Consider the following 15,000-nt stretch of genomic DNA (forward strand, 5'->3'; position numbering starts at 1 on the left):
CCAATGTCTGGCTTAACCTTCTTTTGCCACTCATTTCATTCAGATCTCAAAATTAAATCAACCTGTTCCTACCCAGCATTTGTAAATAACTCCGTACTCTGTATTGTGACATTTATCGTACTGCATAGTTATTTATCTAACTATATCTGCACAGCATATAATTAGTAAAAGAAGCCTTACTACTTTATGTATAGTTACTGTCTTATCTATTTTGACATTGCAAAATTTATTTTAATTGTATTCTGTCTGACATTGTTGATATCATATAATTTAAAAGCTTTTTGATTGTACTACATTGTACTGGAGCTTTTCTTCCCAGGCCTCCACTGAAAAGGGACATTTGTGGCCAGCTGGACTTTCCCAGTCAACAAATGTAAACTAAATAGACAAATAAATTATTACACATACATCTGTATATATGTATACATAAAGAGAGAGAGAGAGCAAGCAACAGAGACAAAGAGAAAAATGAATCTTACTAAAGCTGTTAGAAAGATTTTTTTCTCTCTCTTTCTCTTACTGCTCTAAAAAGATGCACAAATATTACACATTTATAGTTGTTTAGTTTTGTGTCACATCTGAACCAGTATCATGAACTACATAAATTAAGCGAATGCATTTTAAATGTGAAGACTTTCATATAAAACTTGTGTATGAAACCTACTTAGAACCACAAGGATATGAAATAAGGTTGAGACAATGACTTTATTAGGCTAAAATGCTTTCAAAATGGTTCCTAAGTGCTTGTTTTGCTCAGAAATAGATAAAATATCATTCTTATCATTGTAATAGGTGACATTGGATGATTATGAGCAGGCGGCTGCAGGCCTCGCAAAAGCTTTATTTATTCGAGAAAAGTATTCACAACTTGCCCTTCATCGCTTCCCACGAACAACAACTCAGTATTTACGCACAATTGAACATGAAGTATTTAAGCCAGAGGACCAAGTAATACCAGGTAGATGTATTCCTGCTTTCAAAAATGACCTTATGCCACATTGTGCTAATTTTGCTTTCACCTTGTTAAACTAAACATAGAAAATCATTTTAATGAATATGTTTGTGGTAAATATTGTCAAATGAGCAAATCAAAACATTTACTGGCTAAGCAAGGCAGCTGATTACTTCTTTCTACTCTGAACCTTCAGGGGGTATAGTGATGCTAATGCGAATGCAAATTAATAATAAAACGCAGAGCTTTTGTCTGTCAGGATAAGGTAAGCTAGGGTTTGGTGTATTAAAATTTCATTCGTGTACTGCATTTTTTTATATTATCTAGCTTAGAGTACAAAACAGAATAATTCTTAATATGTTGCAAAAGATGCATCCTTTTATTCTGAGAAGCTTTGAAATAAATTTTTATCAAATCTACTAAGTGACAGTTGTTTTGCAGTTGATAAAGCTGAGAAAACGTTCTTGGTATCCCTGATCACTGCCTGGTTGTTGTTACATATCACATGGAAAAAGGAACTGATGAAAGAAAAGTGTGAGAAAATTTAATTTGTTTCCTTTACGTCATGCAGAAAAGATAGACTATTTCAGAATTTGGGCAACAAGTGACTGTAATAAAAACATACATTTTCTTATAAATATCTGGCATTATTTTACGTTATAGATTTATTTATTTCAAATACTCAATGATACTTTAGTTTACCTTTGTTATTGTTTTACTTGTGTAGTTTTGGTGCAAATTTTGTTTGTTAGTTTTTGCAAGTATCCTAACACATAAGTCATTCTGGTCAAATAAATATGTGGATGATTGCGAAGGGTGTTTTTTAATACTCAGTGATAAGGATTATGAAGAACTGAGTGTTTTCTGAAATTTACTGATCGGGCATAGGATTTAAATTTAGTATGACACTTGCAATATCTTGTTCTTCAAGAAACTTTCTTCCTGTTCACCTGCTAAGTAACAAGATTCAATAATGTATTTATTTTCTTTCTTTATTATTCATTTACTATTTGGTAACTGGATAGGTAGACTGATACAAAGAACCTTTTCAGCCATGGCCCAAGATCAGAGGCAGTAAACCTAAACAGTCCGGGTAAACTTAAGTTAAACAATTCAAATATGATAGATTGTTTGGGTTTATATAGGTGAAAATTTGTAGACAGTTCATTTACAGTTATTATACAATTTTATAAAGTAGAATGTTATAAAGTTTTTATGTATTTTTAATAAAGTAGCAGATTTACATTATGTGTTATTAATTTACGCGGTTTGTAAAACAGTTTGGCTACAAAAAAATTTTCTTACTTTTTTAAAACTGAATTTCCTTGAAATGAAAATCTCATATGGAAGTGAGTTAAAATAGAGATTAAAGAGAGGCCTAGAGACTAAGAAGAGAACACTGGGAAAAAAAGGAGTTAAATTGCAATGAAAACAGTGTAGAAACCATAAGCATTTTGGAATTTTAAGCCTTTTAAAGAATTTACCTTATCCCTAAAGCATTTACAGCAAATTCCTTGAAGAGGTGCCCAGAAAGGGACTTCTTAAACTTAGTAAAAGTACCTTGATGCCTAGTTTTAACTGGTAGTTTGTTCCTGAGAGCAGGACCAATTTATGAGAAGGCTTGTTCACCAATGACTGTTTTAAATGACGAACACCTGAATGATAAAAGTTCTCCTGTGAATTCCTTAGGGAATAGGGCTGTTTCTTCTTTGGGAGTTTGCTTTTCAGAGGTGTATCGAAGCTATCATTTAGAGTTTTATATAATAAGAAGAAAAGAAGAAAACTAACTGAAAGCCTAGTTAGATCACTTAGAAGTCTGCAGTGGTGTACACAGTTTTCAGCAAGTAGGGCAAATTTGGCAGTTTTATTCTCAGTGGCTTGAAGTCTTATAAGTGTTTTAAGTAGAGTATGAAGAGAGTACAGACTAACAGTATTCTAGTTTTGTGAGGAGGACATTTTTTTCCTAGTGCTTTGTGGGCAGTAGTGGCTAATAGATACAATGTCAAAGCACAGTTTTAGTTGAGAGAGGACTTTATTAATGATATTATTAGTGCAGGTTGTAAAACTTAATGTAGAGTCAAAGCCTAAATATTTGTAGTCAGTTACAAAAAGAATGATGTGGTGGTAAACATTTGAAATGTTGGGACCTGCTAGAGCAAGTCCTGAAATATGGAGACTGAATAGTCGAAAGTATGAACTTACAAATACAAAATCTGAGATGTCATTTCTTTGAATATTCCCTTTTCTGTGAGGTATGGCAATGTCGGAGTTGGTATATATATATATATATATATATATATATATATATATATATATATATACTTGGCAGTGTGAGGGGTGCGGGGGTGGCTTTACCCCCTGCAGAAAAACTGTATAAGGACAAGAGTGATTTTCAAGATTTGATCTTCTCCTGTGTTTCCAGACTTATTTTTTTGGCTTTCTGGCACTCAGCATTTTAAGTGCCAGCATTTCATCAGGGAGCTTAATATGGTTAGATAGTAAGGCCAGGAAGGCGATAGGCTCTGTGAGGGCGGGAAAAATTCATAACACTGTAACAGTGTTTTTTTTTTTTTGTTTGTTGGTTTTTTTGTTTTTTGTTTTTTGAGATTAGTTTAGAGTTATTTTGTTCCAACCACTGACAAAGATTAGAAAAGGATCACTGAAGTTGAAATTGCAGTACTGTTGTGCCTGGAGTAATAAAATATAATCTGAGTAAAAAGTACTTCCAATTCAGAGACGTAGTAAAGTTGCAAACAGAAATGCGTCATTAGTGGTCATTACCATGTCTCTGAAACTGACTGTCAGACCAGAAGGTACTGCTGTTCTCCCTATCAGCCCAAACATTGCGGTAAAATACACACACCCCTGCACATGCCATCATATACACACATGCATACACATTCCCAAACAATCCCACATATAGACATACATACTTCCAAACATCCACAGACAAGCCCTCTCCCACATACTCACTCACACTCACAGAACTACTCAACCACAAACCCACATACATGCATCCATGAACCACATGCAGAATCAGCATCCATTATGTGCAAACACACACACACACACACACACACACACACACACACACACACACACCTCTGCATAGATAGACACAGACACATCCCCACATGTGTGGGAGTGTATGCATGTGCATGAGTGAGACATTGTGTGTGTGTGTGTGTGTGTGTGTGTGTGTGTGTGTGTGTGTGTGTGTGTGTGTGTGTGTGTGTGTGTGTGTGTGTGTGTGAGTGTTACCTCGTAGCACAAGATCTCTGAACAAAGCCAAAATAACAGAGGGGGAATCATGGACCATAATCAGGGACATATTTTAAATATTGCTTTTGTAGACTTAGAAAGTTATTATAATAACAGGTTGTGCAATGATGTGCATTAGAAAATGGGCAGACTGTACATCAGTACCCTGACTGGAGAACGAATGTTCTCCAGTGGGTATTAATGTACAAGTAATGCCCACTGAAAAAACAAGTCCACCACTTCACGACAACATATCAAGCTGCCGTGAAGCACGGACTGAAAAAAATGAACGGTGGCCATTATTTTATGCTCAGTAAGCTGCGCTTCTACTGTTTAGTGAGTGTAAAATATATTTAAAAAAAATGAAAAACAAAAGTGTGTGTGTGTTTATGTCTGTGTATGTGAGTGTATGTGTGCATGTGAGTAAAAGCGAGAATGAACAAGCTTTTTATTTTACACTCACTGAGCATCACTTTTGCTGTTTAGCGAGAGTAAAATGTAAACATAACAGAAAAAAGTGTGTACGAGTGTTTCTGTGTGTTTGTTTATGTTTCTGTGTGTGTGTGTGTGTGTGTGTGTGTGTGTGTGTGTGTGTGTGTGTGTGTGTGTGTGTGTGTGAATGCATGCATGAAGCCGGTGTGTGTGAGTGAAAGTGTAAAGAGTGAGAGTGATCAATCTAACACTGAAAGCACCAGCATTCAAGAGGTTTATATACCTCTCACATTCCTCTAACACCATTTACATATGCTACAGCAACTTTGAAACATTAGGTGGAGGAACTATTTTACATCCAAAATATATATAAAAAATAATATAGTAATAAAAAATATAAATAAGTCAGAAAACCACAACAATTTTATAGAGAGCACATTCTGTAAGTGCAGTAATGCCCTCCATGGTGTGTGTTAATGTGTAATTAATGCCCTCCAGGGGGGTGAATTACACATTAACACACACCATGTTGGGCATTACTGCTTGTTTTTCTGAAGGTTATGAAGTCTGAAACTTAAATGACTGTTATTATTTATTGATTTTTGATCAACAGTGATTTGCCACAAATTTTATGAGGACAGACAAAAAAATATGAAGAAGAAATCTGTACATTCTGTGAAATTCAGGACAGTTGATAGGTGTGTGTGTGTGTGTGTGTGTGTGTGTGTGTGTGTGTGTGTGTGTGTGTGTGTGTGTGTGTGTGTCAGCAAATATGTGAATGTGTGGGTGTGTTTTTCCTATGTGTGTGAGTGTTTGCCAGTACCCATCCCTGTGTGTGTGTGTGTGTGTGTGTGTGTGTGTGTGTGTGTGTGTGTGTGTGTGTGTGTGTGTGTGTGTGTGTGTGTGTGTGTGTGTGTGTGTGTGTGTGTGTGTGTGTGTCTGTGTGTGTCTATGTGTGTGTGTGTGTGTGTGTGACATGCATTCTGTAGCTCTGTAGAGACCCCAGCCTGCAATATCCTGTATTTGAGTGTGTGTGTGTGTGTGTGTGTGTGTGTGTGTGTGTGTGTGTGTGTGTGTGTGTATACTTAGTGCATCAACATTAACTACAGCTGAGAAGGCAGTTTGTTCAAAAACTTGGAACATGATAAATGAAATTCTTAATGGAGCACATATGTTAGTACATAGTAATTTAGTTATAAGATGCTATAGTAACAGGAAAAAAACTTAACTGTATTCTGTATGTGTAACTGTAACTATCTCATCCATGAATTTATGCGACTACTGTATTCCTGATTTTAGTCAGATGTTTTTGATTTTAAGGGGAATTATCCCTGGTTCTCTTCTCTGGAAGAATGATGAGAGGTATGCTACAGCCTATGAAAGAAATCAGGTTTCTAACCAGGACTGAGAGAGAGGGAAAGGGACTACCAGTCAGAAGTTACCTGGGAGCTACAGAAGGCAGACTAAAAGGTGTTCCTGATGCCTGAGTTCTAGCAAGTGTTCCTGAAGTCTGAACAGAGAAGGAGCTGTTGGGAGACTAGCAGAACGTACCCCTACTCGTGTTAAAGCCTGTTGAAAATACTGGTGACTTTAAGCACTAACCTGATGTAAAGTTTTGCTGCTCCTTCACTTTCAAGACTTACACTAAAAGTACTAAGTTGTTTTCTCCACTAAAATCTTTCTAGGCTACATAATCCTTTTCTCCTTTCCAGTGATCTAGCATGTTCAATTAAGTCACCATAAAATGAGTTTAGCTTCAATATTTTTTCTCTACCAGGAAGCTTAACTAGGCAATGCTAAAAAGCCAGAAAAAACATGCAGTAGGTAGGCCCCCCAAAATCATCGATATAGGGACCTAGGTCCCCACACACCCTTATACACCAACTCTATGGTGATATTTTAGTGTGGAAAAAGTTAAAATCTCCACTGCAAGGCACCAAAGGGTTACATAATACAGGTTAATGCGGGTTCAATAAACTACAATGAAAAGAAATTGAAGTAAAGGCATACATTGAAAACTTGAACTACTCTCCTTTTAAGAGTGATAACTAAACATAGATGTAGACATAGATGCAACAATAGATGTAGACGTAGACATAGCTATAGATTTGTAAGACTTGCTGGAAATAGCAAAACTAAACTAAAAGTAAACTTGTGAGGAGGTGAAATCATCACATGTAAGTGTGACAGCATGTCTTGCAAGAGGTGAAAATTGTTATGCCAGTAGTTAAGGAACGCATGGAAATAGCACACATGATTCAACAGGGGGTGTGTATTAATACTGATAGGCTCAGAGAGTGTTTTAAACAGATGACAAAGTGCTAATGATATTTTTTTCTGCTTTGAGTACGTTTTTAGCAAAATGGTGAAAAGCCTTTGAGGTGGTAGAGAATTGAATGAGGTGAACCACAAAATAAGACAAAGTGGACGGAGAAGAGCAAAATTGTTAAATCCCTGGAGTGAATGTGAGTCGTCTATAGCTAGCCTAGGAATAAGGCTGTTCTATTGTCTTAAACTCAGAAACAAGAAGGGAAAGCTGTTTTTTTTTCTTTTTTTCTTTTTTTTTTACTGAAAGGCAGTTTTTTATGAACTAACTGGAAGAAGAGATTTAATGCAGTACCATATTGCCAGGGAAGAAGGTAAACCGAAAACTCTGCAGTATACCAAAATCCCACAGGAAAGCAGGAGGTGAAGAAGTAAAAAGACTCCTTAAGGTAGGAGTTACCAAGGAGTCCCAAAATGAATTGTGATGTGCCCAAATTAGAATGCTCCATAAGATTTTGTAATATTTCCAAAAACTGAATGACATTTCCAGATTTGACACTTATGTAATGCCCAGAGTGAATGGGCTCATAGACAGGCTAGGAAAAGCAAGGCCTTCGATCACCAAAGATGTAATCAAGGGATACTAGCATAGTCTCTCTCTGCTAACGTCAAATAGAAAGCAACAATATCCACTCCTGAAGGTCTTTTTCACTATACTGGACCAAGAAGATGCATGCACTGTGCATAGTCTGTATGGAAAAGGTGCAATCCATGATATAATACAAAATCCAGCATTCAGAAGCCTAGCTAGGGTGGGGCAAAGGGTGCAGCTGCCACAGGTCCAAGCTGCTAGGGGGTCATGATCAGGAGATGCTGATCTGTCAGGATACTCAGCATCCTTCAGCACAAATGAAAACATCTGTTTTGGTATACTGCCTTAACCTTTAGACTTCACTGAGCGTCTGTCACTGTTCCAAAGACTCATGGGTAAAGCCTCATGCCAAGTACTCACCTGCATACTCTGGTGATGTAATAATTTATTTAAAACACTGAGAGTTACATTTATCCAACTTGCAAGCCATGCTGAACTTTTAGTTAATGCTGCTAAAAGTAAGCTTTGTATGAAATAAGCCAGATAACTACAGACTATGAGCAGGGTCCAGACACCTAGGCATTGAGGCATTTCCCTAAGATACCATACCCACTACATCAATAACCAAATACATGTGGGGGGGGGGCTACCTCTCAACTATATAGATTTTCGCAAAATGTCCAGATTTTTGCCTCATATTTTTTGGTCTTTTCCTCATAACATTTGTGGTTTTCTGGCAAATCATTGAAGATTGAAGTCACTAAATGATTCCATGCATTTAAGTTTCAGACCTCGTATCCTTCAGAAAATGCATGCTAACACTAATCCTGTTAACCTAACAATTTTACAACTTTATAATACCAATATGTAAAATCTTTGTGTATTTGGGGGCCTTTGTTCCCCCATAATTTTAGGCTTTGTCCAGGTTTCTTGCTGTAAGAGGTTGAAAGGTATGAGGAAAATAACGTCTGTGGCTCCCAAGGCAACATAAGACAGCAGGCAGTAGTGCAGGTAGCAGCAGACTGGGCAGTGGGCATGCCAGTGGCAGTAAAAATGCAATCGGCAGTGCCTTTACAGTTCGTGTGTGTGGACCACTACCTCCTCCACAGTGTCTAAGGACCATTCCCTAAAATGCATATTGGAGCATAAATGTGACTACAGTAGCATACAGGATTTCCTCCATGCTGTAGCACACTTCTACATATAGGAGTTACACAAGTATGTATTTTACACGGAGAGGAACACTAATTACTTCTTCTGCCTCCATGTACTTGGTTATTAAAGTTGTGGGCATGGCAGTCCGTGCTTCTCTGCCCACAAGGAATTTGTAACAGCCATATTTCTCTGCAGCTGAATGTCTCTTCAGCCATGTATCCCCAGCCACGTGTACTACAGGGAAATGTCTTGCTGCCTCGGCACCTGAACCCGATATGACTGAGATAAAGGTAACTAGATCCCAATTGAACAAGCTGTCAAAAACTGTCTTGTAACCAGTACAAAGCAACAGGCTGGCAGGCTAGAAGGGCATTATTGCCCATGCCACACATATTTATATGTATGTATATATAATCAACAAGTGAAAGCAACTTCATTCCCAGTTTTGATACCATAGTTTGTCATCTAACAGACCTTACAAAAGTAAAGAACCCATCCAGATACAGTGGACCATAGCTCTGGATGAGGTTTTTAACCAAGTGAAAGCTGTCTGATCATGTTCACAGTTTGTCTTGGTTACCTCATACTTTACTAAACCTTTTCTTTTCTGCACTAATGCAAGCAAAGTAGGTTAGTAGCTGTGTTAACTCAGAATTAGCAGTTGGTGAGTAGGAACTTAAGGGTGAGATAAAGTTCTCTGCCATAGTACAAGAATGTTTTTTGACTCAAGTAATGGTGAAATAAAGTACTCTGCCATAGTACAAGAATGTTTTTTTTATTAAGTGGGTACTAAAATCTGTTATAGTATAACTTGTTTGGATGTAGCTATTTTTCAGTAATTGAAGTTTGCATCTTTACAGTTGTTATATAAAGAACGTGATCTGAATGCCATTTTCCTACTAGACACAGGCTGGTAGCATCCACAAGAATGTGGCTGATTTATTCCAGTCCCATAACTCATCCCATTAATTATAGAACCAGGAGTTTTGTGTTGGGAGAGTGATCATTGCGACTATTTGAAGTAAAGTGAAGTTTTGGCGAAGTAAGGTTCGCCGAAAAATGATAAACAAAACAAAAAGAAAAACTGGACGAAATGTACCGGTATTGCTGATGTAGAAGGATTTTTGGACGACGTAAGGCTTCAGGAAAGAGCAGTGGGGGGGGGGGGGTCTTATCTCGGAAAAATATGATGACACACTCTTCTGTGTGGATACTGGAAATGAGCAAAAAGACTTGAAACGGAACAAAGGGAAAACAAAACCTTTACACATAGATCTCGACTTGAAACGGAACAAAGGGAAAACAAAACCTTTACACATAGATCTCGTTTTACTGTCTACTTCTCAAGTTCCACCTCCAAAAGAGTGAGTGTATATAAGGGGATTGATGTCTTGTCATATTATCTGATGAAGTAAGTGACAAAAACTTATTGTGGATGCTGCTATTGTTAATGTATTTTGGAGAGCCTTTATTGCTGCATTAAAATTGTTCCGGGAAGATTTTGCTTGCTTGTGCTTATTTGGTGACATTCGTAGTGCTGAAGGATTGGGTTTTGGACTATTTGAAGTGTTACAAATGTTATTTTGATATGCTATATACACACGCCATATATTATGGTAAAACCTGATGATGGTATGCATAGGCAATATATTACAATTAGTAAATAATAGCACAGTTCAGTGTGAATCACCTGAAAAACTGATGTTAAAACTAGGGCTGACATTCCAGGGATCTTAAGGCTGAGAATAGAAACTGTCAGATAAGAAACTGTGAAAATACAAGGAGACTCAGTGGGACTCCTGTGGACTTACAGGTTCATAGGTTTATAATAAGAGTGGACTTACAGGTTCATAGGTGTATACTAGGCATGGACTTACAGGATCATAGGTGTATAGTAGGAGCGGACTTACAGGTTCATAGGTATATGCTAGGCTTGGACTTGCAGATTCATAGGTGTATACTAGGCGTAGACTTACAGGTTAATAGGTGTATAGTAGGCATGGACTTACAGGTTCATAGGTGTATAGTAGGCGTGGACTTATAGGTTCATAGGTGTATATTAGGCATGGACTTACAGGTTCATAGGTGTATACTAGGCATGGACTTACAGGTTCATAGTTGTATACTAGGCATGGACTTACAGGTTCAGAGGTGTATAGTAGGCTAAGCACCACAGATACCTTATTAAACCTAGCTGTGCAACTGAAATGTGACCAACAAATTTGATTTATATAGGTGGTGATTTACTGACTGGCACAGTCTGTCAAAGACATAGGCCCCAGACCAGAGGTGAATTTTCGATTCCCCATCCACTGGTCCAAGGGGTTGTACACTGTATTCTGAAATCAATGAGCTGAAGATATTCATGGTCATTATTTATTTATTAATTCATCACAATGTGTATGTGGCAGTTTTATCTAGGTGCCCTGACATCCTTACCCAGACCCCCAGGTGTATGGTATACTCCTGTAGCCTATCTACCACAAGAGGAGTGGTTTCTGGCTCAGAAATTATAGTGTATTGACCGTTTGGGCAGTTTTTCCATCCCTTTCAACTTTCTGTTTTAAAAGCCCACATTTGCGCTTGTTTAAGCTCCACGCAGCAGCGCCAAGCTGAGGTAAACTATTACTGGCGCCAGAAAGTCTGCTCTTCAGTTTTTCCCTTAGATCTTGCTAGCTCTTTCTCTCTTGCACTTCAAATAGCCTAATCAATTTGCACTTCAACAGGTTTTTGTAGCAATTATTGTAGCACACCTAAGTGGTGGTGTTGTGGTAGCGCTGTCGCCTCACAGTAAGACGTTATCCCGTTCAATTCTCAGCTAGAGCGTCTTCTGTCTGGAGACATGCATGAATGGGCATACCTTCGTTGAAGGTTGTGCATCAGGGCTGGCAACTCGGCACATAAAAATCTACTGCCAATCATTAGCAGACCGGAGTTCTGCTGTGGCGACCCCTAACCGGGAAAAGCCGAAAGACGCAACAACAACCTAAGTGCTATCAACACTAGTCATTCTTCATGGAAATAGCTCCAGTACTTAGTAGTTATGACCACTCCTCCTGGCTTGCTTAAAGGGTAGTTCCCTGTGTTTCTCCTATTAACCTGGTGAACTTGGGCATTCTGAGGAGGTGTAGCAGCTGTCTCATATACACAGACAACCCTCTCCTCTTAACTCCCAACACTCAGACTTGTGAGAGATGCACTTATATCACCAAATTGGAAGCTAGGCACTCTCCATCTAAGACTGGACTAGCTGGTCAAGAGGAGAAGGTCAACACCTGCACCACACCACATGGAACACATAGCCCTCCAGAACACCCACTATCACAGCTCTCACATAAAAACACAAGCCACACACCCACCTTCATGGAGGCTGTCAATAGAAATTTACCCAAACAGCAGAGACCTCCAGGACAGAAATGCACTCGACTACCACAACACAGCACAAACCTCAGGACACATAGCTCACCTCCACACTGTGCCTCTCAGCCTAAACCCCTGAGGCTAAACACCTTGCCCGGTACACTAATCATAGGTGACTCAATAGTGAGGCACACAGATGTCCCACTCACTAGGATGACAAATGAGAAGGTAACAGTCAGCTGTCTATCAAGTGCCAGAACCGACACATAACACACTCACTTAAGTCAATCCACAGCAAGTACAAGTATGAGTCTGTCATTGTCCATGTGGGAGTGAATAACCTGAGACGTACCTCCCTGGACTACATGAAAATAGACATGGAGGAGCTCTCAGATTATGTAGCCCAGGTGGGTATGACACTAGGCCTGACCAGTATCCTACCATCACCCAGAATTATACCACAGTACAAACAAAAAATTATTGACTTCAACAATTGGCTAAGTTTCTCGTGTCATTCTAAGGGGATCCAGTATCTGTCTGTTTGGGATAACATGACTGACAGACCTCGATGCTTTTCCAGAGATGGCCTGCATCTGTCATCCCTGGGTTTCCGGGTACTGGCTAAAGCTCTTGCCACCCCTATAGTGCCTTTTTTAGGTGGTGTTCCAAAGACCAAATTACCACAGTAACAGCTACAAACAAATGCAATCTGAGAGTGATACTGCTCAATGCTATAAGTCTAAATCTCAAGATGCACTCACTCAAAGTACTCCTCAAATTTGGGAACATTGACATTTGTGCTGTAATGGAGACTTGGTTTAAAGCAGCAGAAAGCACCCCTGCACTATCAGGATATAACTCATTCCACACCTTTCGGCCCCAAAACATGGACCAAAGCTCCAAAGGTGCTCGTGTCTCCATAGTCATAAAAGATATGCATACCTCCAGACTAGTAGCCCAGCATAACGCATCAGAGATACTTCAGGTACAACTAACATTGGGTACGATGGCAATCCAGGTCATAGCCTGCTATAGGTCCCCAACCATGTCCCTAGACTCTCACTACACATTTCTAAGCACCCGGGAATCTATCAAGGTCCAACCCTACACTCTCTTACTAAGAGACTTCAACTACCACTCCATCAACTGGGAAAACTACTCAAGCACCAATACACTGGTCCAACGCTTCCTGGAATTCATCAGTTCCAATGCCCCAGACCAGCTAATTCTGACTCCCACTAAAGGAAGCAACATCCTTGACCTGGTTATTACTAACATGGGTGACCGTTGCTCTACACCAATAGTCAATTCTTCCCTCGTCATAGCTGCCACTGATGAACACAGAGACTTCCCTTTAGTCCAAAGCAATGGCCTCCTCAGAACCTTACAACAACAGAAGAAGAACAAATCTGTCTGTAACTGAACTTAAATTTCAGAAGAAAAAAAAAGAAAAAGCAAGATTTTTTTGTGACAAAATCCACATCTCACCCCCCCCCCCCCCACACACACACACAAAGGTAACCACCTTGAAAATCTTCTCCAAAGCTGACTTTGGACTCCTAAAAACAGAGGTGGCTAACTTCACAGCGCCCATGCCAATGGAAAATAGCTGCATGACTGCCGAATCATATACCTCATTCTGGCCAAGGCCTTTGATACCGTTCCTCACTCGGGAATTATTGATAAACTCAGCAAACTAGGCATCAACCCCTATATCACTAGGTAGGTTGCAAATTGGCTCACAGATAGAACACACAGTGTGAAAGTAATGGACTCCAAGTCAGACTGCAGACCAGTCACGAGTGGAGTCACACAGGGACCGGTCCTGGGTACACTCCTGTTCGGCATCTACTTCTCAGAAGTCCAGGCCAACACAAAGGGACTCTGGCTGACCAAGTTCACAGATGACTGTAAGCTGGGAGCCATTATTAACTCCCCAAGTGATGTAGACATCCTACAGAAAGGCCTCACTGAGACCAATGACTGGTTTCGAAACCGTGGCCTTAAGCTTAACGCCAAAAAATGCATCATCATCCCCTTTGGTAAAAACTCAGTTCCCACTAATTACCACATCGATGGGAGCCCACTGAACACTGAAGGCCTGTAAAGAGATCTGGGGATGCAGGCTGACAGCAACCTCTCCTTTGACCACCACATTGCCACTGTGGTCAGAAAGTCCTTCAATGTGGCACATCTCATTACTAAGGGTTTTGCATCCAGGAAGAAAGAGGTCATCGTCTCTGTCTACTCTTCCCTCCTTAGACCAATCATTGAGTATAATGCCCCATTTGGCATGTACCTCACTAGACACCTGCAACAGCTGGCTAAGCCACAGAAGTACCTCACGAAGAGGATCCTATGCATTAAACATGTCCTACATGGACAGAATCAAAAGACTCCAGCTATTCTCTGTCTCATATCAGCTGCTTAGAGACTATCTCTGCTTGACTTACAAAGCCATGTCTGACCCAGCTCTGTTAAAAATGCTACATCTAAAGAAATCCCAGTCCCTCTGCACCACACATTCCAGAGACCTCAACCTCATTACCACAATCAACAGAACATGCTGGAGGGACAGAGGGACAGGTTCCTTACCCAGAGACTGCCCATGCTCTGGAATAGACTCCGCATACATGTCAGGCAGAACACCTTGCTGTCCCTCTTCAAGAGAAATCTTGATGAGTGGATGGGTAATAGAAAGTTCACCCTGGGGATCACTCCAGTGGCTGCACTTGATAGAGGCACTGGGAACTAACATCAGCCGGCATGATGCCAGGGCACTTCTATGGTCTAGGCTTGTAAAAGCACCAGGGCCATTAGCCTAGTACACACCTGTGAACCTATGAACCTATTTGTGATTTTACTTTTATCCCAATGTAACATCAGAGATACACGGAATGTAACTGTCTTTGTTTGGAGGGAAGTGAGGTAGACATTATCCCCAGACAGGATTTATATATCCTTGCTAACATTTGTTACCTAG

The 15,000-nt window shown here is 39.6% G+C and overlaps 1 protein-coding gene across 4 annotated transcripts in view; it reads left to right on the plus strand.

The window, feature by feature from the left end:
- Positions 1-15,000, plus strand: part of AMPD3 (adenosine monophosphate deaminase 3) — a 740,405-nt gene that overhangs the window by 461,927 nt on the left and 263,478 nt on the right. For all 4 annotated transcript variants that reach the window (XM_044059408.1, XM_044059407.1, XM_044059406.1 and 1 more), the window contains one exon: positions 793-958. In XM_044059408.1, coding sequence (XP_043915343.1) covers positions 793-958 — 166 coding nt within the window. The remainder of the gene's footprint in view (positions 1-792; positions 959-15,000) is intronic.

Source organism: Protopterus annectens, chromosome 17.part0, assembly GCF_019279795.1.
Source record: "Protopterus annectens isolate FY-2018-M chromosome 17.part0, PAN1.0, whole genome shotgun sequence".
NCBI lineage: Eukaryota > Metazoa > Chordata > Ceratodontiformes > Protopteridae > Protopterus > Protopterus annectens.